The sequence below is a fragment of the Gekko japonicus genome, unplaced genomic scaffold (genome assembly GCF_001447785.1).
Source record: "Gekko japonicus isolate JY-2015 unplaced genomic scaffold, Gekko_japonicus_V1.1 scaffold2151, whole genome shotgun sequence".
Lineage (NCBI taxonomy): Eukaryota > Metazoa > Chordata > Lepidosauria > Squamata > Gekkonidae > Gekko > Gekko japonicus.
This window is the reverse complement of record NW_015169848.1, coordinates 233090-258029: the sequence shown is the minus strand read 5'-3', so window position 1 is coordinate 258029 and position 24940 is coordinate 233090. Positions and strand designations below refer to the sequence as shown.

Below are 24940 nucleotides of genomic sequence, written 5' to 3'. Positions count from 1 at the left end.
TGGTGGGGGCAACAGTGGGAGGGGCTTCTAGTGTCTTGGCCCCACTGGTGGACCTCCCGATGGCACCTGGTATTTTTGGCCACTGTGTGACAGAGGTGTTGGACTGGATGGGTCATTGGCCTGATCCAACATTGGCTTCTCTGATATTCTTATGTTCTTAGTCCAGGGGTGGCCAAACTCGCTTAACGTAGGAACCACATAGAATAAACGTCAGATTTTTGAGGGCCCCAAGACATGAACGCAGACGTTTTTATTGAAGAATATGCAAATTTGCATATGAAACGAGACAAATGCCTTGTCCGAGCCAAGTCAGTCTGCTGGTGTGGCGGGGCTTGGGGAACACATTTAACTTTAGATGGGGGGGGGAAGGAAGACAGAAAGGTGGGGAAAAGGTGGAAAGAGAGCAAATAGATGGGGAGAGGGAGGGAAGGAGAGGTGGAAAGAAAACGTTTAACTTTAAATGTGTCCTCCAAGCCCCCCACGCCCCCATACTGGCTGGCTTGGCTTGGAGAAGGGATTTAAACAGACAAATGCCTTCTCCAAGCCGGCTGGTGGGGAGGAGGCTTTGAGAACGCATTTAGTTGCTTTCTTTCTCTGCTTCCCCCCACCTGAGAGCCAATTTGGTGTCATGGTTAAGTGCGCTGACTCTGATCTGGGAGAACTGGGTTTTGATTCCCCACTCCTCCACTTGCACCTGCTGGATGACCTTGGGCAAGCTGATTAGACACAGTTAAAAAGAGATTTTGCAAGAATGGCTTTTGGGGGAACATTACCGATCAAATTAGAACCCAGATGATTTTAAAAAACAAACCCACATGCGGAAGTACAGTATCTATAAATTACCCAAGCGCAGTTGTTTTGAAAAGATGTATTTGGATCCTTCGAAAGACCAAACAAGAGTAGAAGTAGTTGGAACCGAGGGACTGATTAGCTATTGGCGGGCAGACAAACCTGGGCAGGCAGACACTTGAAGGATGCCTTAATTGATCTATTTTCAAGAGAATCGTTTTACTTCCCAGAAAACCACTGGGTAAAAACTGTGGAACAATGGCTTCCATTTCGGCAGTGTTAGATTGCACTGCCCTTAAGTAAATACCAACTTATACCCCCTCCTACACATGCACTTCTAGCGTTATCCTTGGATAAGTCCTCTTTCTCAAATTCTACGAAATTAATAGAAGCGACTAAAGAGAAGAGTCTCAGTACAGTAAGTCCAAAACGAGGAACATTTGCTGGGGATTTCCCTCCCCCCCTCTCCAAATACAATTTTAGCCCTAGCAGAGTATCCGGAAGACAGCACCATTAATTCTGTATAAGCCCATTCTGATCCACAGAAGCATAGAGACATAGAAATGGAAGGGTTCCCGATTGTCATCTTGTCCACCCCCCTGCACAGTTCAGGAAATTCACAGTTCCCCCCCAGTGACCCCTGCTCTATACTCAGAGGAAGGCAAATAATCTCCAGGATCCTTGGAGCTGTCTGGCCTGGCGGGAAATTCCTTCCTGACCCCAAAGTGGCATTCGGCCGTACCCTGGGCGTAGAAGAAGAACAAGAATAATAAGAAGAAAAGAGATTGGATTTATCTCCCGCCCTTCACTTGGAGTCTCAGAGCGGCTTACAGTCTCCTTTCCCTTCCCCTCCCCACAACAGACGCCCTGTGAGGCCTGTGGAGCTGAGAGAGCTCTGACAGAAGCGGCTCTTTTTCCCCAAGAACAGCTCTGACAGAACTACGGCTTGCCCGAGGTCATCCAGCAGCTGCAAGTGGAGGAATGGGGAATCAAACCCGGTTCTCCCAGATTAGAGTCCGTCGCACTTAACCACTACACCACACTGGAACAATGTTGTATAATCTGGACATGTGTTTTAATGGTAGTAGACCTTGATAGATTTGTAAGTTTTATTACCGACAGACTTGTGCGTGCCATTTGTCTGTTATAAGGCTGTTGACTGTTGTAAATATATTAATTCATAAAGTTATTACTGTCAAAGTGGGAGATTTTTGCTCAGGTTTACTGAATTAGACAGAAGAACAGGGTGCATTTTAACAAATTTTAACTGGCATAACAATCTGTGTTTACTGTTAGAGTATGTATCCAGTTTTAACTAATGTAATTTATGTAAGGTAATTTATGTCAGATGGCCATCCGGCCTCTGCTTGAAAAACACCAAAGAAGGAGGTTTGTTTTAAGGTTCCGGTTTGCCCCCTCTCCTTTCCTAGTACCTGATCTTGAAACTCGAAAGACCCGCCATAGTCCAGAGCATCACCTTCGGAAAATACGAGAAGACCCACGTCTGCAATCTGAAGAAGTTTAAAGTTTTCGGCGGGATGAATGAAGAAAACATGACGGATCTGTTATCTAGGTAAGAAGGGGGTTTCACATGTCTGAGAACTTCCATGTCCTTTCTATTGTCTGACTATTAGAGCCAGAGATGTTGGTTGCTGAGGTGGCCGCCACTTTCGCTTGGCTTCTTCTTTTACATTGGAGCTATTAGCAAGAATTAATGGGGCTGCGGTGGCTCAAGTGGTTAAGGTGCTGAACTGCAGACCGGAAGGTCAGTAGTTCAGCAGTTCAAGACCCGAGTGTGCCGCATGACGGAGCGAGCTCCCGTCTCCGGCCCCACCTCCTGCCAACCTAGCCGTTCAAAAGCAAGAAATTGCAAGTCGATAAATAGGTACCGTTTTGGTGGGAAGGTAACAGCGTTCCGTGCACCTCGGCGTCTAGTCATGCCGGCCACATGACCGCAAAAATGTCTTTGGACAGTGCTGGCTCTTCGGCTTGGAAACGGAAATGAGCACCGCATCCCTAGAGTCGGATTCGATTGGCTTTCGAGCAAGGGAAACCTTTACTATTAACAAGAATAGCACCATTGGATTTGGCCTTTGCTTACACGCCCAGATCTGTAACGGTGGTTCAGAGGGGCTAGCCGTACGCTTTCCCAGATGAATTGGAAGGAAATCCCCTTTTGGGTCGGACGGCAGAAGCCTCCGGTTCAGCCAGGGTGCTGTCCCGGTTCTGGAGAAGAAACGGCGTTTCGTCAGTACCCCGGACAGCTCACTGCCTTTCAGGCCCTTTTCAAGACCAATCCTGATGATGGCTCTTTAGTAACACCAATAACCGTAAACTTGGCTGCTGATTTCTCATCCCTGCGTGAGCTTCACCTTCCTTGCCTCTCTAGAATCCAGCCAGGTGCAACTCTGCCCATTCACTACTTAATATCTTTCCCGTGTCAAATTACTCTCTCAGGAAGACCATCCAAGCTTCCTACCTCTGCTTCGCGTTTATACATTTTATGTTTTAAACTTCTTACGTTGCCTTTCCATTAGAAAAAAGACCCACAAGGCAGCTTATGGATCACGATTAAAAAAGGGATTAAAAACGCAGTGACAAACTAGGCAGAATGTACAAACAATGAGCTGGGCGCTTACATGAACCACCAGGCAGCGGGAGGCAAACACAGCTGTCTTTCTGCTCCCTCAGAAGCTCAGTTTAAACACACATTTTTAAATTTTATATAACTTTTAACAATAAACATACAAATAAGAAGAAGAAGAGAGAGAAGAGATTGGATTTATACCCCGCCCTTCACTACCCAAAGGAGTCTCAGAGCAGCTTACAAACTCCTTTCCCTTCCCCTCCCTACCACAGACACCGTTTAAGGTAGGCAGGGCTGAGAGAGCTCTTTCGAGAACAGCTCCGAGAGAATTTGTAACTGACCCAAGGTCACACCAGCAGTTGCAAGTGGAGGAGTGGGGAATCAAACCCATTTTTCCCGGATTAGAGTCCGTGGACTTCACCGCTACACCAAACAAGTAACAAAATGTATAACAGATCGTACACTGTAAGTACGCCAATACTAAAGTTCAAATTGCATTAAAGAACGTGACCATCATCAATAAAACACAAAGTCCATATATTTTCTAGTTAGAATACATGAGAGCTGGTTTGGTGTAGTGGTTAAGTGCACGGACTCTAATCTGGGAGAACTGGGTTTGATTTCCCACTCCTCCACTCGCAGCTGCTGGATGACCTTGGGCAAGCGATAGTTCTGGCACAGCTGGTTCTTGAAAAAGAGCAGTTTCTGTCAGAGCTCTCTCAGCCCCACCGACCTGACAGGGTGTCTGTTGTGGGGAGGGGAAGGGAAAGGAGTTTGTAAGCCGCTCTGAGACTCCCTTGGGTAGTGGAGGGCGGGGTATAAATCCAATCTCTTCTTCTTCTTCCTCCTCCTCCTCCTCCTTTAGGATTAGAGGTAACTCATGCAAGAAAGGGAAACCATCTTTCAACAAAATCACATGTCTCTGTAGAAAACTCAGCCACTACTGGTTGTGTTGCAATTTTATCTGTCAGGTTCCACAGCAAGTAACTCTTCACTCACGTTTCCTAAGAAGCGTTATGCTTTATTAGTGTACAAGACTGGTACCATGTCCACAGGATTATTGTTAGGAATAACTAGAAGGCGGGAACATCCCAATACATATAGCTGGGCAAGGCAATTAGCTAAGCAAATGAACTTCGAGCGTGTGCGCGGGGAAGACTCCCGGCGGGAGATGACATAATGAGCAGGAGAGTCGTAGGGTTTCCTGAGAGCAGAAAAAGTCACACCAAAGGTGGACCCCAAGCCCTCCCTACCTCACAAGGCCAGACTGATAACGGCGTCTAGTTCCCACGGTCTCCCTGGCATGTTTACGGCAAGCTGCTGAGCTGCAAGCAAGCGGGAAGAGGGAAAGGTAGAATACACAGAAATGGCAGCTAGCTGACATTATCCATTGCAGCAATATCCCATATTTTAGAAAATCATTGTTTCAAAGGAGGTATTGTGGTTCGGTTCCAAAACTGAAGAAGCTCGGTTTAGGAAAAAAGAACCTCACTGCTGTTACCTTTAAAATCAAAGAAGCCACACGAGCCTCCTTGTGGATGAAGTGCTAGAACCTGAGCATCGCTTCAGGAGAAGGCCTTGAAGGCCTACCGTATTTCCCCGTGCGCCTACGGTGGTCCTCGGGCAGCCATCTCTTGGCGATCCCACCCCTCAGGGTGGCCCGTCAGGCATCGACCACAGCCCCGGGCCTCTTCCGTCGTGGTTCTGGCTCTGCGGAAGGGGCTCCCTGAAAAGGTCAAAGACCCCCCCACATCCCTCCTTAGACGTCTTCAAGAGGCGCTGCCTGGCCTGCCTGTTTGCCAGGGCTTTTGAGGGAGTTTGGATTGGCAGGCCGTTTTAAGAGGATACGGGTGGGGGAGAGATGTATTTTTGGTTTTTAAGCTGTGTTTTTAACTGGCATCGTAAGCTGCCTTGAACCACAAGGAAAGACAGGATGTAAAATGTTCTAATACAGAAATAAAATGGTATTTGGTAACCACCTGCCGTGTTTCAGATGATGGGGAACGCACAGTTTAGGGGCTTAGAAGACCAGCGTAGACAGATTCCTAGGCCTCTAGGCAGCCCTTCAGGTGGCAGCCCCCCCCCCCCCCCTGCAAAAGTTAATTTTACGACCCTAGCCCAGGGTTGTGTCTCAGAGCGGCTTACAACCTCCTTTCCCTTCCCCTCCCCACAACAGACACCCTGTGAGGTAGGCGGGGCTGAGAGTCTGACAGAGACTGCTCTTTCAGGAACAGCTGTGCCAGAGCTGGCGACTGACCCAAGGTCACATCAGCAGGTGCAAGCGGAGGAGTGGAGAATCAAACCTGGTTCTCCCAGATTAGAGTCCGTGCACTTAACCACTCCCCCAAACGCCCTTGGAGTCTCAGAGTAGCTTACAATCTCCTTCCCTCCCCTTCCCCACAAAAGACACCCTGTGAGGTAGGTAGGGCTAAGAAAGCTCTGAGAGAACTGCTCCAGAGAGAACTGTGCCTGACCCAAGGTCACACCAGCAGCTGCATGTGGAGGAGTGGGGGAATCAAACCCGGTTCTCCCAGATTAGAGTCCGCACACTTAACCACTACACCAAACTGGCTCTACACCAAACTAGCGGTTAGGAATGCGGACTCTAATCTGGGAGAACCGGGTTTGATTCCGTACTCCTCCACAGGCAGCTGCTGGTGTGACCTTGGGGCAGTCACAAGTTCTCTCAGAGCTGTTCTCTCAAGGGCAGTCCTCGAGAGAGCTCTCTCAGCCCCACCTGCCTCCCAGGGTTTCTGTTGTGGGGAGGGGAAGGAGACTGTGAGCCGCTCTGAGACTCCTTCGGGTACTGAAGGGTTGGGGTGTAAATCCAATCTCTTCTTCTATATGAGCCTTCGGGCATCTTTGGAATTCTGACACAGGGTGGAGGGCGCAACCCCAAAATAGCCAGTGGAGGAGGCGGAGTCAGCCACAAAATGGCCGCCATGGGAGGCGGACGCACATGCCCACACACGCAATTTTTGAAAATACGCTGGGAAAGAGGAGAGAGAGAAAATAAAGCCAAGATTCTGGTAGCAGCCGCCGCCGAATCAACATTATTTTAATCTGCACAGCCAGTGGGATCTCCAGTGGCCAATCAAAAGCCTGGGGGGGGGGGTTAGGAATCTCATCTGGCCATGTCCACTTTCTTTTATTTTTTTTAATTAACATTTTATTAAAAGTTAATACATTTCAAAGAACAAATAACAATACCTAGAAAGTGCAGTACATTTGAGTAATACAAGTACAATCGGTAAATCAGAATGTAAACTGTAGACAAGAACAGTTGACTGGGTAAACGAACGAGCGTCAGTCTAATTGAACTATTATTAAAGAATAACTGAGCATTCAGTATGTAAACCATAAAGTTCAGCCTATTCCAAGATCAGATTCCAAGAACTGAGGCGTTTCCTCTTGAGACGACAAACATTCAAGGATAGGAAACCGTATAGAGGGAAAGCAAGACTGTTTAGAGGGTCTAATCATAGAATCCAAACCGTCTGTGAGCCTTCGCCATGAATGTATCCTCGCCATAGTTTTTGACGCCATCGTGAGATTGTGGGAGGTTGTGACGATATCCAGGTGAAAGCAATGGCATTTCTTGCTGTATATAGTAATAAAGACTCTCTCTTTGGTGTGGGGGTTAAGTGCGCAAACTCTAATCTGGGAGAGCCGGGTTTGATTCCCCACTCCTCCACTTGCACCTGGCTGGATGACCTTGGGCAAGCCGTAGTTCTGTCAAGAGCTGTTCTTGAAAAAGAGCCGTTTCTGTCAGAGCTCTCTCAGCCCCACCTACCTCACGGGGGGTGTCTGTTGTGGGGAGGGGAAGGGAAAGGAGTTTGTAAGCCGCTCTGAGACACCTTTGGGTAGTGAAGGGCGGGGTATAAATCCAATCTCCTCCTCCTCCTCCTCCTCCTCCTCCTCTTCTTCTACTATCACTGGGAGTGTGGTGTTTTTGGGTGTGGCAATTGCATGCTATTTAACAGAGCTGAGGCTCTGGAGTCTTGTCCTGCTGTTGCTGTCTTCTTCTTCTTCTTCTTCTTCTTCTTCTTCTTCTTCTTCTTCTTCTTCTTCTTCTTCTTCTTCTTCTTCTTCTTCTTCTTCTTCTTCTTCTTCTTCTTCTTCTATTATGAGCTCGTCAAGGATCTCCAGTCTCCCAAGGGTAGATGCTCTGGCATAAGAGTAAGCTCTAGATTCGTCATGGATTTAGCCTGTATTAGTATCGCTTCCCCAAAGGGGAAGGGGTCACCTTAGGACAGGAGCTCCAACAATGTTAGGTAACTTCCTCTGTCACCACAATTTCCCCAGCATTTTGGGGTAAGTGATTTGGGGCCCCTCTCGTACTTTCTACAAGCACCTGGCGTGCGCCAGGAAAGGTGTTGGTGGTTGCTGTGGTGCCCGTGGGCACCGTGTTCGGGACCCTGCTTTAGCTTTTGTGAATCCGATTTAAAAACGGGCAACGGTACCTACTGCATTTTGGCGGGCCTGATCACTGGGAGGGACTTGGCGTTCCCTTGATTCTCATTCCCTGCTAAAACAACTTCTCCGGAAGGGCGCGGGTCCCCGCGTGCAATGCTTAAGAATGGGAAGCGACGTGAAATGTATCTGCGCGTCTGCTCTGACGTTCTTGATAATAAGATGCAGGGCTATTTTTGGGCAGGAACGCACAGGACTGGAGTTCCGGCTGGCTCCCAAGTTGGCCACGCCCAGCAGGAACTCATTAGCATAATAGGCCACACCCAACAGCAGGACCTCATTCGGATTGGCTACATTAGGGGTGTGTGGCCTAACATGCAAAGGAGTTCCTGCTACAAAAAAAGGCCCTGGGTTTTGACAACAAACAAGGTAAACAGAATAAGAAGCAAAAGGTGGGTGTGGCTGGATGACCACACTTCTGGTAACACAGGGGTGTGGCCTAATGTGCTAATGAGTGGTGCTGTCAGGGTGTGGCCTAATATGCTAATGAGTTTTGCTGTTGGGTGTGGCCTATTATGCTAATGAGTTCCTCCTGGGCTTTTTCTACAAAAAGAGCCCTGATTAAGATGTAATATCTTGGTGTCTTCCTCCTCACCCCCACAGCGGCCTAAAGAATGATTACAACAAAGAAACCTTCACCTTGAAGCATAAAATCGACGAACAGATGTTCCCCTGCCGTTTTATTAAGATAGGTAAATATATATATATATTTTTACTGGGCCTTTGTGTTAACCGTATCTCTGTTGTCTATATTTGTGCTAGTAGATGACCTGGTTCTTTTATCTGCTGCTTCGGCCTGCTTTAGCCAGGCAGCAGGGGGTTTGCAAGGATAAAAATCTCAAATCTTGAGACCTTTGCAGTGGGTAATGTGCAGCCCCTTCAGGGCAGACTTGAAGAAGGTTTGAAAGATATGTTGTCGAAGGCTTTCACGGCCGGAGTTCATTAGCTGCTGTAGATTTCCCGGGTTGTCTGACCGTGGTCTTGGCATTGTAGGACCTGACGTTTTGCCAGTAGCTGTGACTGGCATCCTCAGAGGTATAACAGAGAAAGATGGAGTACTCTCTGTGTCAAGGTTTAAAAGCGTCTGCAGTCTGGTGCAGTACGGCTGGGGCAAATTTCGCAGGTGTTCCAGGGTCTAGGATCCAGCCGGCAAGCGCTCGCCAATCTACAGACCCATGAAACATCTCGCAGCTCTTCTGTCTTGGAGTACCCCTTTCTCATTGTGTTCGATGTCACTGGCTGATTCTGCACTGCTGATCTTTGCGGCTGCGGCGGCAGCGTTGTTGGGATTTAGCATACAGTCGGGTCTAGCAGTTCTCAGTGCTTGAAAATTGCTTCAGGTGTGCAGCTGTGTTGGTCTGAAGTCGTAGTAATGGTAGTAGAAGAAGAGGAGGTTGGATTTATGCCTTCACTCAGTCTTACAGGCTTACAATCTCCCCTTCGCCTCCCCTCCCCCACAACAGACACCTTGTGAGGTGGGTGGGGCTGAGAGAGCTCTGACAGAAACTGCTCATGAGAGAACAGCTCTGAGAGAACTTGTGACTGACCCAAGGTCACACCAGCAGCTGCACGTGGAAGAGTGGGGGATCAAACCCGGTTTTCCCAGATTAGAGTCCTGCCGCTCTTCACCACTACACCAAAGTGGCTTGAACAAAGTTCGACCCCAGTAGCGCCCTTAAAGACCACCAGAATTTTCCAGGGTATGAGCTTCCGTGAATCAGAGCTCGCACAAAGTGAGCTTTGACTCTTAAACGTATGTATCTCTTTACTTTATTTCTATCATGGCTTTCCTCCCAGTTGGGGACCCAACGCTGCTTACCCTGTTCTCCTCTCTTCCATTTTATCCTCTCCACAACCCCATGAGGTTGGTTAGGTTGAGCGTGTGTGACCGGCCCAAGGTCACCCAGCGGGCTTCCGTGGCATGGGGATTCGTCTGATACTTCCCCCCACTCCCTTGGATGATTCTATGATTCTAAAAGCTTTGAGTGCCTTTTAGTGGCAGAGCCTCTGGCACGCAGAAGGTCCCAGGTTCAATCCCTGGCATCTCCAGTTGAAAGGATCCAGTGGCCGGTGATTGTGAAGGACTTCTGTCTGAGACCCTGGAGAGCCACGGCCAGTCTGAGTAGGCGGGCCGTTCCCCAGCGCTTCCGGGGCTGACCAGAACTGGCCGTGGGTTCCCTTTCTGATGCCCCCAAGGGGGAACTGCCATCGAGGCGGCGCAGCCTAGAGTGGCCACCGAGGCACCGGGCCGAGCGGACTACGCTTCCCGGCAGGCCGAGCGGCGCCGTTGCCATTGCTACGGCGGGGAGGGAGGAGGAGGAGGAGGAGAGGGGCATGGCTGGGCGGCTCGGCTGGGGTGGACATCGGGCCGCGGCGATGGCGGAGGTGGAGGCGGAGAGCTTGGAGACGGTGTCCGAGCATGAGCGCCTCCTGTGGGAGGTCGACACCCTCAGGTCCGTCTATGATGGCAAGGAGCATGGGCACTTCACGGAGAAGCTCGACGCTCGCATCCGAAATCATGACCGCGAGATCGAGAAGATGTGCAACTTCCACTGTGAGGGCTTTGTGGACGCCATCACAGAGTTCTTGAAAGTCCGGGCCGAAGCCCAGAAACTCAAGAAGCCAAGGGACGAACACGAACAGAAATCCGCAGATGGAAAGTAAGAAGCTGGTGGGGAGCCATGGAGGAGCCGAAAGAGTCTCGCCTCCAGCAGTGGAATATCTCTGCAACCATGGATAAGCTCACGCAGTGTCTTCCTGTCCTGGAGATGGACCGCAAGCTGAGAGAGCAGATGAAATCTAAAAGACTCTACCCTGCTCTGAAGACACTGGAGCACCTTGAGCATGCCTACCTGCCGCGGGTGAGCCATTACCGCTCCTGCAAGATCTTGGTGGACAGCCTCCCCAGCCTGCGTGAGGAAATCAAGGACGTTTCCATGTCCGACCTCAAAGACTTCCTGGGGAGCACTCGCAAGCACTCGGACAAGATTGGCGAGACGGCGATGAAGCAGGCCCAGCGGCAGAGGAACTTGGACAACTTCGTGTCTGAGCCTCCCAAGACTGGCGGCAGAAGGCTCGAGAGAGAGGCTTGCACGAGTTTGGATCCGGAGCTAGAGATGTGAAGGCCCGGAAAAAACCCGGAAAAATTAGGAAAAAACCAGTTCCCCCCCCGTTTTTTTCCTGAAGCCTTTTTTGTTTTTTTTCCGAAAAATTGAAAAAGAAAAGAAAAAAAAATGATTATGGAACGTTTTATTTTAACATGCTGAATAAAATATGTTAAGACAAGGTGTTCAGATATTTTCCAAATCATTTCTAAAATATATATATATATCAGATTGATCTAATTTCTGTGCACTGAGGACAAGCAAATCCTAGGTTACAAACTGAACTCTCCAATGTAAGAACAAGATGCATTTCTTCCTTTAGGAGGTGCGATTGTCAGAAGAAAAGAAAAAGGTTTCAGTAAGCTGAAAGAAAGAAGAAAGTTTTGTTATTGAAAAAAAGAAGAAAGTTTTGTTTTTAATAATTGTTTGAATACACTATATTTTTAATATGCTAGTTGTGATAATTTCATGCCAAGTAAAAATGTCCATAGTCATATTTTATGTTCCTAAAGTAACAGAATGACTTTCAATCTAGAAAAGACAAAAGAAATGCTAATGTAGCATTTTTTCAATTTCCCTAAACTTCCCGTCCCCCCCCCCCCCGAAAAAAACAAAGGAAAAAAAAACGGGGTTTTTTCCGAGCTTCAAAATTTCTGGAAATTTTACATTTCTACCCAGAGCGCAAGAACAGCAGCCCAGTCTCCGAGCAGGATTCTGGGATCTTGGACGTCGAAGATGAAGAGGAGGAGGAGGAAGAAGTGCCAGGGGCCCAGGAGCAGGTGGATTTCTCGCCTGTATACCGTTGCCTGCACATCTACTCAGGGCTGGAACTGAGGTGGTTGTCGCCCACCTACCAACCCAAACGATGTGCCAGGGAACCTCTCACAGCCAGTTGACTTTGTTTGAACTGTGACCTTGCTTTTAATGCCTATTGCTGTGTTTTAAGTTTTTAACTGTATCTATTGTATTATTGTATGTATGTATGTATGGCTGCGAGAGTTGGACTATAATGAAGGCCGAGCGCCGAAGAATAGCTTCTTTTGAACTATGGTGCTGGAGAAGACTCTTGAGAGTCCCTTGGACTGCAAGGAGATCAAATCAGTCAATCCTAAAAGAAATCAACCCTGATTGTTCCCTGGAAGGCCAGATACTGAAGCCGAAGCTCAACTACTTTGGCCACCCAATGAGAAGGGAGCACTCACTGGAGAAGACCCTGATGCTGGGAAAGACTGAAGGTCAAAGAAGACGGGGACGGCAAAGGATGAGATGGTTAGACAATGTTATCGAGGCAACGAACATGAAATTAAGCAAACTCCGGAGCATAAGGGACGACAGGAAGGCCTGGTGGGATCTGGTCCATGGGGTCGCAAAGAGTCGGACTCGACTGTGCGACTGAACAAATTGTATTATTGACGTGATGTGACCCGCCCGGAGCCCGCTTGTGGGATGGGCAGGCTATAAATACAAATCATAGATAAATAAACATAGCTAGATAGGCATGACTTACGTTGCTGGACCAAGGGTCTGATTCAGTATAAGGCAGCTTCATGTACATTTATACCTATGGGCTTCTTCCAAGGTTAGAGTGGCACCACGAATGCTTCTTCGAATGCTGTGGAGAAAGTGAGCTAAGATCATAGAATCGTAGAGCTGGAAGGGACCTCCAGGGTAATCTAGTCCAACCCCCTGCACAAGGCAGGAACTTCACAAATATCTCCCCTCCCCCCCATACCCCCCCAGTCACCCCTCTTCCACGGCCAGAAGATTAATTTATGTATTTTCGTAAATTTCTACCCCGCCCTCGCAGCCAAGGCTGGCTCAGGGCGGCTTACATAAAATCAGCATAGATTTCCAATAAAACAATTAAAACAATGTGAAAACTGGTTGACAATAACACAGTTGGTGCTAGTATTGTTGTTGCTGGGTCGGCGGTGGCTACTATATTAGATGACAGGAAAACCTCCAGGATCTCCAGCCAAACTGGGCTGGGGAAAAATTGCTTCCTGACCCCAAAGTGGGTTTAAGGGAAAAACCCCCATATAAGTCCCAGGGTTGTTACCAATGCTCCTTCTAAGCTGTGGAGTCCTGTGAGCAAGAATTCTCCTGTGTGAGCTACCCCCATTAAAGTTGTGAGTGAGCGATTGGGCCGCTGCATAAATCAGTTTGCTCTGGAGCCCTCCTTCCTGAACTAAGACAAAAATGTGTGAGCCGGAGGCTATACAACTGTGAGCTAGCTCACGCGGATTGACCCTAGAGGGAACACTGGTTGTTACTACTAGTAAACTCTTTATTTTTGGTTGGTTTGTGAAGATTCGTTTCTTCGCCTAAGGCTCATAGAGAGCCACATACCCTATTAAGTAAAGGTAAAGGTTCCCTTGCTCGAAAGCCAGTCGAATCTGACTCTAGGGTTGCAGTGCTCATCTCCGTTTCAAAGCCGAAGAGCCAGCGCTGTCCAAAGACGTTTCCGTGGTCATGTGGCCGGCGTGACTAAACACCAAGGCGCACGGAACGCTGTTACCTTCCCACTGAAGTGGTACCTATTTATCTACCAGCAATTCCTTGCTTTCGAACTGCTAGGTTGGCAGGAGCTGGGGCCAGAGACGGGAGCTCACTCCGTCATGCGGCACACTCGGGTCTCGAACTGCCGAACCACCGACCTTCCACAGCCTGCAGTTCAACGTCTTAACCACTTGAGCCACCACAGCTCCTCCTATTACGTTTATGTCCATCCACAGCTTGGGATTCAGGAAGGCCCACATCTTATCCAGTCCTCCATTAGCAGCTGTTTCCGGGTGGGAACCTCCGCCAACCACCAGCCACACCGAGCAAGGTTCTTGTGTCCTTTCCTGAAGCATAGGGCAGGCTCCACAGGCGGCAAACGATGCTCAGAAGAGCCGCAGTGGCATGTCCGAGAGCTACATGTGGCTCCCAATCCACTGCTTTAAACATCACTGGCCTAAGGTAATCCGTGTCAGTAGAGCTCCGCTTTCACTGCCATGAGATAGTTCTCGGCCCTCCTGGGCGGAGAAGGGGAAACGCTTTCCAACGGATAATCCTTCTCGGACTCTCTGGGCTAGAAACCAGGGCAGGCGGATCGGAGCACGGCTGGACCGGGCAGCCATCCCTGGGCTTAACGAGAATTAAATTTGTTTAATCAAACTAGGACATTTGGTTTGTGTTGCGTCTTGGGCCACTGGGTGGCCCTGCCTCTCGCTGCCTGTTAAATGTCATAAGCCGGCAAGTGGGCTGGCCGCCCCGAGCTCATCCGTCAGGAAGGTCAGCTTTATTCGACACGCACCGGGGTGGCAGGTGACCAGGCACCACTGAAGAAAAAAATTGCTGGCACGGACTCGATGGCGCGTAGCACACATGTCCTGCTCATTGATACCCATCTCATTTTGGAACCATTTCGGACCCCCCCCCTCCCCTGCCGTTTATGCCTTGGCTTTGAATCATCAAGTATCAGTAAAGCCAAAAGTCCAGGTGAAACAGTGTGGTTCTCTTTGTAGTTGGTTTGGTGCCTAAAGCTGTCCATGGTAGGTGCCAAATGAGCAGCCATGGGGGGGGGTGTGTGTCATAGATGAGGCACCACAGCTGAGAAGACTCTGTGTCTGATGAACACCCACCTAACCTCTGAAGGTGAACATCAGAAGAGTCCAGCTGGATTGGACCAGAGGTCCATCTAGTCCAGCATCCTGTCTTGCCCTGTTGGCCAACCAGTTCCTCTGGAGGGCCAACAACAGGACAGAGAGGCCGAGGCCTTCATAAGAGCATCAGAAGAGCCCTGCTGGGTCAGACTATCCAGTTTCACACAGTGCCCAACCAGTTCCTCTGGAGGGCCAACAACAGGGCATAGAGGCCGAGGCCTTCATAAGGACGTCAGAAGATCCCTACTGGATCAACCTAGTGGTCCATCTAGTCCAGCTTTCTGTCTCACACAGTGGCCAACCAGTTCCTCCAGACGGCCAACAGCAGGGCATAGAGGCTGAGGCCTTCCCCTGATAAGAATATCAGAAGAGCCCTGCTGGATCAGCCTAGTGGTCCATCTAGTCCAGCTTCCTGTCTCACACAGTGGCCAACCAGTTCCTTCAGACAGTCAACAACAGGACATAGAGGCCTAAGCCTTCATAAGAACACAGAAAAAGCCCTGCTGGATCAGACCAGTGGTTCATCTAGACCAGCATCCTGTCTCGCACAGTGGCCAAACAATTCCTCTGGAGGACCAACAACAAGGCAGAGAGGCCGAGGCCTTCATAAGAACATCAGAAGAGCCCTGCTGGATCAGACCAGTGGTCCATCTAGTCCAGCATCTTAAGAATGTAAGAAGAGCCCTGCTGGATCACACTAGGGGTCCATCTAATCCAAAATCCTGTCTCGCACAGTGGCCAAACAGTTCCTCTGGAGAGCTAACAACAGGGCATAGAGGCTGAGACCTTCCCCGGATGTTGCCTCCTGGCTCTGGGATTCCGAGGTTGACTGCCTCTGAACATGGAGGTCCATCTAGTTCAGCCTCCTGTCTCACACAGTGGCCATCCAGTTCCTCTAGAGGTACAACAATACGGCATAGAGGCCGAGGCCTTCCCCTGATGTTGCCTCCCGGCAGTGGGATTTAGACGGACACGGAGGTTCCCTTTAGTCACCATGGCTAGTAGCCACTGATTGACCTATCTTCCATGATCTGTCTATAAGATGGAGGTGTACAAAGCAGGCCTCTGAGGACCATAATTCAATGAAACGAATAAAACGTCCTTTAAGAAGCCTGGTCCCAAACGGTTGGAACTGAAAATTAGGATCGTACACACGTCCTTCTCCCAGCTTGAAAGTTGCCCACGTCCTCTCAAGCTCCGAAAAGGGTTTCTAAGCTGCAAAGCGTTCTGCTGCACAGCCTGCTTACGTGCCGCATGTGGGCTGCGCTGGGAACTCGGCAGCGAAGCAGCACTGCCATCTGTGTTCTCCCGGCTTCTGGCTCTGCGCTGGGCGGTCTGAAATATTCCGATGGAGGAAATAAATGCCCTTTTCGTTAGCCACTGGCTGAGGGGTAAACAGTTCCTCTCAAATGACTGGCCAGAACAGCCTTGCTCAACGCCCCGGTCCAGACAAAGGCTCTGCACCGCTTCCGAAGCTGGTTTTTAAGCTGATGGTGGTCTGATCCAATCAGTGACATTGTCTCACTCCCTAGATTCCTAGATTCTCATTCTGTGTGGAGCCGGCATGCTTATCAAGAGCCATGCGTTGCTTTCGTTCCTGTACAAGGGAAAACCGTTGCCTTCTTTTGTTGCCGCACGAATTTCACGGCAGGCGCTTTCCCTTCGGGGCAGGCCGTCATTTGTTGTGTGACCTTTGGACTCTTTTTAGTTCTGTCCTCTTGGGAATTGTCACTCAGTGATTGGTCAGAATCAAGTCCCGCACCGGCTTAGAGACCAACATGAATTTCAGGCCATGTTCCTTCTAAGCTGTGGAGTCTTGTGAGCAAAAATTCTACTTTTTGAACTCTGGCATTAAAGTTGTGAGCAAGTGATTTGGCTCCTGCATAAATCAGTTTGCTCTGGAGCCATCCTTCCTGAGCTAAGACAGAAATGTGTGAGCTGGAGGCTAAGAAACTGTGAGCTATCTCACACTAACTCAGCTTAGAGGGAACACTGATTTCAGGGTATAAGCTTTCGGGAGTCAGAGCTCCCTTCATCAGTGTCATGGGCATGGGTGAGGATGAGCTGACAGAGCCTGCAGAAACCACAGCTGGCCCCCCTGAAGCAGCAAAGGAGGATAGCTGGCAAGTGCCTGTAATAGCAGTCTTCACACCTGGCTCAGGTAAGAGGGAAGAACTGCAAGCTGAAAGTCCTCCTGACTCACCCCCACGTGTGACTTGTTTCAGGGAGCGACTGCGGCAAAACTTAGCAAGCAGGCGAAGAGAGGCCAGGCTATAAGGGAGACGCTCAGCCAGCCCAGAGTTTTAACAGGAGCCTGGGCGATAGTGCAGCTGCCTAATTGGTAGCAGCATTTAACTCCACACTCTGGGCAGTACTCTTCGTGGAAGCAACAAGTCAGCTTCGTGCTGCTGGCATCCACTCCGCCTTGGCTTTTGCATCTAGACCTTTGGACCCCCTGGCTTTGGACTTGGCTCTGTGTTCCTGGCTCCTGACCCTGGCTTGGCTTTTTGGACATTGCACTGTCTTCTTAGGAGCTGCGGTGGCTCAAGTGGTTAAGACGCTGAACTGCAGGCTGTGGAAGGTCGGTAGTTCAGCAGTTCGAGACCCGGGTTGCCGCATGACGGAGTGAGCTCCCGTCTCTAGTTCCGGCTCCTGCCAACCTAGCAGTTCGGAAGCAAGAAATTGCAAGTAGATAAATAGGTACCACTTCGGTGGGAAGGTCACAGCGTTCCGTGCGCCTTGGTGTTTAGACATGCCGACCACATGACCACGGAAACGTCTTCGGACAGCGCTGGCTCTTCGGATTGGAAACGGAGATGAGCACTGCAACCCTAGAGTCGGACTCGTCTAGCTTTCGAGCAAGGGAACCTTTACCTTTACCTTTACTGTCTTCTTGGCTCCTGACCTTGGCCTGTGCTGGACTCCCATTGACTGGCACCCCAGCCTGTGACAATCAGAACTTTGATTCTCAAAAGCTTATACCCCAAAATTGGTCTCTAAGGCACTACTGGATTTGAATCTAGCTGTTCTCCTCCAGACCAACACAACTGACCTCTCAAACTATCAGTGATTGGGGTACTTAGATTGGTGATCTTAGGTCGCTAAGATCTGCGATCTTAGAAGTACTAATGTTTCTCTGGGCGATGAGGACCCATTTTGGTGTAGTGGTTAAGAGCGCGGAGTCTAATCTGGGAGAACCAGGTTTGATTTCCCACTCCTCCACATGCAGCTGCTGGTGTGACCTTGGGTCAGTCACAAGTTCTCTCAGACCTCTCAAGGGCAGTTCTCGGGAGAGCTCTCTTAGCCCCACCTACCTCACAGGGTGTCTGTTGTCAGGAAGGGAAGGGAAAGGAGATTGTAAGCCGCTCTGAGACTCCTTCAGGTAGTGAAGGGCGAGGTATAAATCCAATCTCTTCCCCTCTGAAAACTACAACTCCCAGAATTCCTTCGACTCTCCAACCAATTACATTTGTCCTGCAGATAAAACTATGCATGCCAGAGAATGAATATGAGGCGCTGTTATGACTCAGCAGTAGGCCATCTGCTTGGCATGGAGAAGGTTCCAGATTCAGTCACTGGAATCTCCAGTTAAAAGGTTCAGGCACTTGGCATTGTGAAAGACCCCTGCCTGAGACCCTGGAGAGCTGCTGCCAGTCTGCATAGCCAGTGGTGAACTGGATGCACCAATGGTCTGATTCAGTATGCAGCAGCTATGTGTGAGAGTTCCATTCAGGGGAGGGGCCATGGCTCAGTGGTAGAGTATCTGCTTGGCGTAAAGAAGGTCCCAGGTTCAATCCCCGGCATCTCCAGTTAAAAGATCTGGCAGTAGGTGATGTGAAAGACCTCAGCCTGAGACCCTGGAGAGCCATGAAATGGGGCTGTGGCTCAGTGGCAGAGCCTCCGCTTGGCACACAGAAGGTCCCAGGTTCAATCCCCGGCATCTCCAGGTAAAAGGACCAGGCGGTAGGTGATGGGAAAGACCTCAGCCTGAGACCCTGGAGAGCCACTGCCAGTCTGAATAGACAATCCTGACCTTAATGGACTAAGGGTCTGATTCAGTAGAAGGCAGCTTCATGTCTTCATGTGACCGATCTCATGACAAACGACTGCCTATAACCCAAAGTGCTGATCTCTAGGGAGCATATTATATCTGTTCTGAGTTCTGTTCTGTGGTGACCAATCTGTTTTAGGGTGCAATTTGAGGTGCTGGGACTTACCTTCAAAACCCTTCATGACATGGGACCCACATAAATGAGGAGCCATCATAGCCACGTGACTTTGCTTTGCTCTGCACCCCCCCCCCCCCCCCCCCCCCCGGCTCAACAGGGCATTTTGGCTTGTCCTGTTTCCAGCCACCATGCATCCTGCTGTTTACCAGAGGGTGTCTGAGAACATGAGGCATAGGAACATCAGAAGAGCCCTGCTGGATCAGACCAGTGGTCCATCTAGTCCAGCATCCTGTCTCACACAGTGGCCAGTTAGTGCCGCTGGAGGGCCAACAGGGCATAGTGGTTGAGGCCTACATGACATCATAAGAGAGCCCTGCTGGATCAGAGCAGTGGTCCATCTAGTCCAGCATCCTGTCTCACACCAGTGGGCATGGAGGCTGAGGCCTTTATGACATCATAAGAGAGCTCTGATGGATCAGACCAGCGGTCCATCTAGTCCAGCATCCTGTCTCACGCAGCAGCCAACCACTTCCTCTGGAGGGCCAACAACAGGGCAGAGAGGCTGAGGCCTCCTGATGTTGCCTCCTTGTTCTGGGACTGAGAGGTTGACTGCCTCTGAACATGGAAGAAGGTGTCTCCTTTCCTTGCCTTTAGGAGAAGTTAAGGGACTGTATTGCTTAGGAGAGCGTTTGGCGCGGACTGTCTTTCTCTTTGAGTGCACTGTTAAAATTACCCAAGGTTTAGGCTCCGGTGGTCGTGTATTTTTTGTTTTAAGGATATTTTTAGGATTTATTTTGTTGTAATAACCAGTTGCGTTCTTACCCATCTTGGGTCCCAGCTGTGCGGGAAGAAAGGCAGGATTTAAAAATATTTTTTTAAATAAGCGACTGGAGATGCCAAGGATTGAACCTGGGACTTTCTGCATGCAGAGTGGATGCTCTGCCGCTGAGCCATCCCTCGATGTATTCTGTATCGAAAATTAAAACTGTCTGACTGTGGGCAATCTTGCATAATGACAACCTTCTTACACGTGGCGTCAAATGCTGCCTTACCCCGCTAATGATCCATCGGGAAGATTTTTCGCAGCTGGCTGCACAATAACCCAGACGTGATTTATTCTGAGCCTTGTTGTTTCCGCTGCCCTGTAGAAGCTATTTGGGCCTTGGCTAGACTGTCAGGCTGACCAGTTGGGGATGTCATCACAACCAAGTGCCTTTCCTAGCTGTGGCTCAGTGGCAGAGCGTCTGCTTGGCATGCAGAAGGCCCCGGGTTCAATCCCCAGCATCTCCCATCAAAAGGCCCAGGCATGTAGGTGATGTGAAAGACCTCTGCATGAGACCCTGGAGAGCTGCTGCCAGTCTGAGTAGACAATACTGACCTTGATGGACCAAGGGTCTGATTGAATAGAAGGCAGAGTCCATGCGTTCCATGTGTCAGGAAGTCTTCTGTCCTCGGAGAACCCTTTCTACATTGGCTGGTCTACTAAGGAACCTGTGTGCCTAGTAGTAGGTTCTGGGCTTTGGGGCTGTGGCTCAGTGGCCGAGCGTCTGCTTGGTGTGCAGAAGGTCCCAGGTTCACCTCCAGGTAAAAGGACCAGGCAGATGGGTGATGGGAAAGACCTCCGCCTGAGACCCTGGAGAGCCGCTGCCAGTCTGAGTAGACAATACTGACCTCGATGGACCAAGGGTCTGATTCAGTAGAAGGCAGCTTCCGTGTGTTTCCTGTGTCGGTGTGATCAGGAAGTCTTCCGCTCTTAGCGAACCCTTTCTACGTTGGTTTGTCTGCCAAGGACCCCGTGTGCCTAGTAGAACGTTCTGGGCTGTGGGGCTATGGATCAGTGGTCGAGCATCTGCTTGGTGTGCAGAAGGTCCCAGGTTCACCACCAGGCAAAAGGACCAGGCAGGAGGTGATGAGAAAGGCCACTGCCTGAGACCCTGGAGAGCCGCTGGCAGTCTTGAGAAGACAATACTGACCTCGATGGACCAAGGGGTCTGATTGAGTAGAAGGCAGCTTCCGTGTGTTTCCTGTGTCCGTGTGATCAGGACGTCTTCCGCTCTTAGCGAACCCTTTCCACATTGGCTTGTCTGCCAAGGAACCCGTGTGCTTAGTAGAACGTTCTGGGCTGTGGGGCTGTGGCTGAATGGCCGAGCCTCTGCTTGGCATGCAGAAGGTCCCAGGTTCAATCCCTGCACCTCCAGGCAAAAGGACCAGGCGGTAGGTGATGGGGAAGACCTCTGCCTGAGACCCTGGAGACCCGCTGCCAGTCTGAGTAGACAATACTGACCTCGATGGACCAAGGGTCTGATTGAGTAGAAGGGTTTTATGGATGTTCCCCCAGGGTAGGGTTTCCTACTCCATCTTGGGAAATTCCTGGAGATTTGGGGCGGGAGCTCAGGGGGGATATGAGGTCACAGAGCCCGCCCTCCAAAGCTGCCATTTCCTTCACAAGGTCTGTTCTGTGTGGCCCGGAGATCAGTCGTTATTTCAGGATGGCTCCAGGCCCTATTTGAAGCTCAGCAACCCTATACCAGAGTGGCCAGTCGCTCCCGATGGACCACTGGAGTTGGGTCTCATTGTTGCCCCACATAACCAGACGGCGTGCTCAAGAGTACGCTCTCTTGCATCTCTGGCCCTGCCAGGCTACATCACGTTTAGCTGTATAATCAGATCTTAATAGCAGGACCTGGTCTCCCACTGCAAAGTGTCTAGGTCTTGCTTTAGCATCATATTGACTCTTCTGGATCTGTTGGGCTTCCCACTGGCTCGATCCTGTATCTGTGCAACCCAAAGGAAAATTGATAGCAAAGGGCCAGTTTGGTGTCGTGGTTAAGTGCGCGGACTCTAATCTGGGAGAACTGGGTTGGATTCCCCACTCCTCCAGTTGCACAGTACTTAAAAGGGAAACGCCGGCTCCTTTAAGTGCAGAAAACTGGCGTTTCTGGAGTGCTGGATGACCTTGGGCAAGCCATAGTTCTGACAAGAGCTGTCCTTGAAAAAGAGCAGTTTCTGTCAGAGCTCTCTCAGCCCCACCGACCTCCCAGGGTGTCTGTGGTGGGGAAGGGAAGGGAAAGGAGCTTGTAAGCCGCTCTGACACACCTTTGGGTGGTGAAGAGGGCGGGGTAGAAATCCATTCTCCTCCTCTTCTTCTCCTTCTCCTCGTCCTCCTCCTCCACAAGGTTCAAAGAATTCTCAGGGTTCTCAGAGGGGAATGTAGTTATAGTTTATTAACGGGATTGTCCCTGCCTGATCGATTGGCAAGTTTTAAAAATAAATAGATCCAGGCTTCAATTTTTGGATCTTGGCAGGGCCGACAACCAAAACCAGGCACGTGGCCAAGGCGGGCGGAATCAATGGCCCCGTCCTTCGGCGAAACAGCAGTGCTTTATTCAAAATGATCAAAGGGGGTGGTGTCAGGAGTATAATTGCCTCAATAAAAAATGACGGCCGGGTGCCTCCAGTCGCTCGCATGATGAACTGCGTTGGAACCTTCCACAGGTCATTAGGGCGCCATTATTTCATCGAGCCTCCGGAATAACTCTGCGGTGCAGCCAGCATGCTACTCTAAATGCTCTTGGCGCTCGGTGGGCTTCCTTTATATCCCGACTGTCCGAGCGCCTGCGATTCTACATTCTTTATGGCTTAAGAGTTGCTTTTGAAATTAGTGACATGTTAGCAGAAGGAACCGTAATTCATTGGCAGACTCAGCTTTCCAAGGGGCAACATTGATGTTGTTTTCCAAAAGGGGAGACTTATAGTAGCCTCTTAAATTCGTGGGAACGTTCCGAGTGAAGTTCATGCAACGTTTTACATATTTGAACATAAGGGCATAAGAGAAGCCATGTTGGATGAGGCCAGTGGCCCATCCAGTCCAACCAGGGCCGTGGCTAGCGTGGGGCCCACGGGGTGACGCCCCCTCCTGAATTCGCAGCGCCCCTGCATCTAGAAGGATCATGCGTCCTGCTTCCCAACTCTGCCCCTTTCTCACAATACAAGAACTCATGGGCACTCAATGAAATTGCTGAGCAGTCGGGTTAGAATGGATAAAAGGAAGTCCTTCTTCACCCAAAGAATGATTAACACATGGAATTCACTGCCACAGGAGGTGGTGGCAGCTACAAGCATAGATGGCTTCAAAAGGGAATTAGATAAGCATAAGGAGCAGAGGTCCATCAGTGGCTATTAGCCACAAGGTATAGACAGGAACTCTCGGTCTGGGGAAAGTGATGCTCTGTATTCTTGGTGCTGGGGGGGGGGTGCAACAGTGGGAGGGCTCCTAGTGTCCTGGCCCCACTGCTGGACCTCCTGATGGCACCTGGTATTTCTGGCCATTGTGTGACCCAGAGTGTTGGACTGGATGGGCCATTGGCCTGATCCAACATTGGCTTCTCTTATGTTCTTATGTACCCTCCCTTGGACAGGTTGCTGGCCCACCCCGACTCTCCCTCCTAAACAGAAGGGTTGTGATGAGAAAATGTCCATTGGTTAGCTGTGACGGTCATGTGAACGTGGCTTCAGTCATCCAACGTCAGAAGATGCTTGCAGCAGAGTGATGGAAGTTGGTGGCCCCGGGGCGTTTGCTCTTCAGCGTGGGGCCTCTAGGTTTGATCTTCTGGGCGGCGAGAATATGTACAGCGGATACGATCCTCCAAGGAGAGCCAGTTTGGTGTACGGAGAGCCAGTTTGGTGTAGCGAGAGCCAGCTTGGTGTAGTGGTTAAGTGTGCGGACTCTAATCTGGGAGAACCGGGTTTGATTCCCCACTCCTCCACTTGCACCTGCTGATGTGACCTTGGGTCAGTCACAAGCTCTGGCACAGCTGTCCTTGAAAAAGAGCAGTTTGTGCCAGAGCTCTCTCAGCCCCACTGACCTCACAGGGTGTCTGTTGTGGGGAGGGGAAGGGAGAGGAGACTGTAAGCCCCCCTGAAACACCTTTGGGTAGTGAAGGGCGTGGTATAAATCCAATCTCTTCTTCTTCTTCAAGGAGGAAGGGAGTTGTTTAAGCAGGAGTTTTTTGTTGTTGTTGCGTTCAACCTCTAAGATTTATGCGTCGCTTCCATTAATAAAACCTTGGCTTAATCGAGTCTTCCACAGTGGCGCCTCCCGTTTACCACAGAAGTCTTATGTGGTGCATGGCTTTGATTAATGATGAGTACCAAAGTGTGTGGGATGTAACACTGGCATATAAATGCTCAGGATTGGGGCATACAAACAGACACACCAGCACGAAAATATAAGTGTGTTGCGTTACTGAGACCCCCAACCCCAGACCAACAGCAAGTCTCTTTTCACGTCTCTTTGTTTCTACTTAAACAGCTTGTTGTGTCTTCTTCTCATAGGGTTGCCAGCTCCAGGCTGGGACAATCCTAGAGATTTGGGGGGTGGAATCTGGGGAGGGCGGAGTTTGTGGAGGGGAGGGGCTTAGGCTATAATGCCATCGAGTCCACCTTCCAAAGCAACCATTTTTCTGCCGGAAAACTGATCTTGGCTGCCTGGAGATCAGTTGTAATCCCAGGAGATCTCCAGCTACTACCTGGAAATTATACACAAAAACAGGGGTCATTTCATAGAAAAAGAGGCGCAGGAGCTCATTAGCATACCTCATTTGCATACTCTGTTTGCATATGCCACACCCCCTGACATCACCAGAAGCGTGTCAGAAGGCAACACGCACTGCTCAGGCTCCACTGGACTGTTTTGGATTGCTAGCTATTGGGGAGGACGGGGACGATCTGTCCTCACAGAGGAGGGAGCGCTTGTACCTGAATAAAACTTGGCCTTAAAGGTGCCACTCGACTGTTTTGGATTGCTAGCTATGGGAGGGGGACGCGCAGATCCTTGTGCTCCTCGTGGCCCGGGGCTGCTGTGAGCAAGGGGTGGGGCTTGTTGCATATGCTGGCCCCCTGAGCTCTTTACTGCCGGCGCTCCGCTCCTGTGCGCTCCTGCAGGAAATGACCCCTGTACAAAAATATATATCACTGTGTACAATAAATATATGTTTATAGTAAAACAATTTTATGCTTTATTTTTCTTTTTATATTTTTTCAATATTGTTGTCTAAATTGGTATCAAATAGTATCAAAAATATATTTCACCAAAACAATACTTAAAGAAAAATATGTTTCACCCAAACAATACATCGAGTGCGGGTTTACATTCAGACAGCACCTTGTCAG

General features: G+C 49.9%; 1 protein-coding gene across 1 annotated transcript in view; it reads left to right on the top strand.

Annotated features, from left to right (window-relative positions):
- Positions 1 to 24940, top strand: part of MKLN1 (muskelin 1) — a 213215-nt gene that overhangs the window by 54077 nt on the left and 134198 nt on the right. Inside the window, exons 3-4 of the mRNA XM_015417348.1 lie at positions 2220 to 2362; positions 8453 to 8541. Of these exons, the coding sequence (XP_015272834.1) occupies positions 2220 to 2362; positions 8453 to 8541 (232 nt within the window). The remainder of the gene's footprint in view (positions 1 to 2219; positions 2363 to 8452; positions 8542 to 24940) is intronic.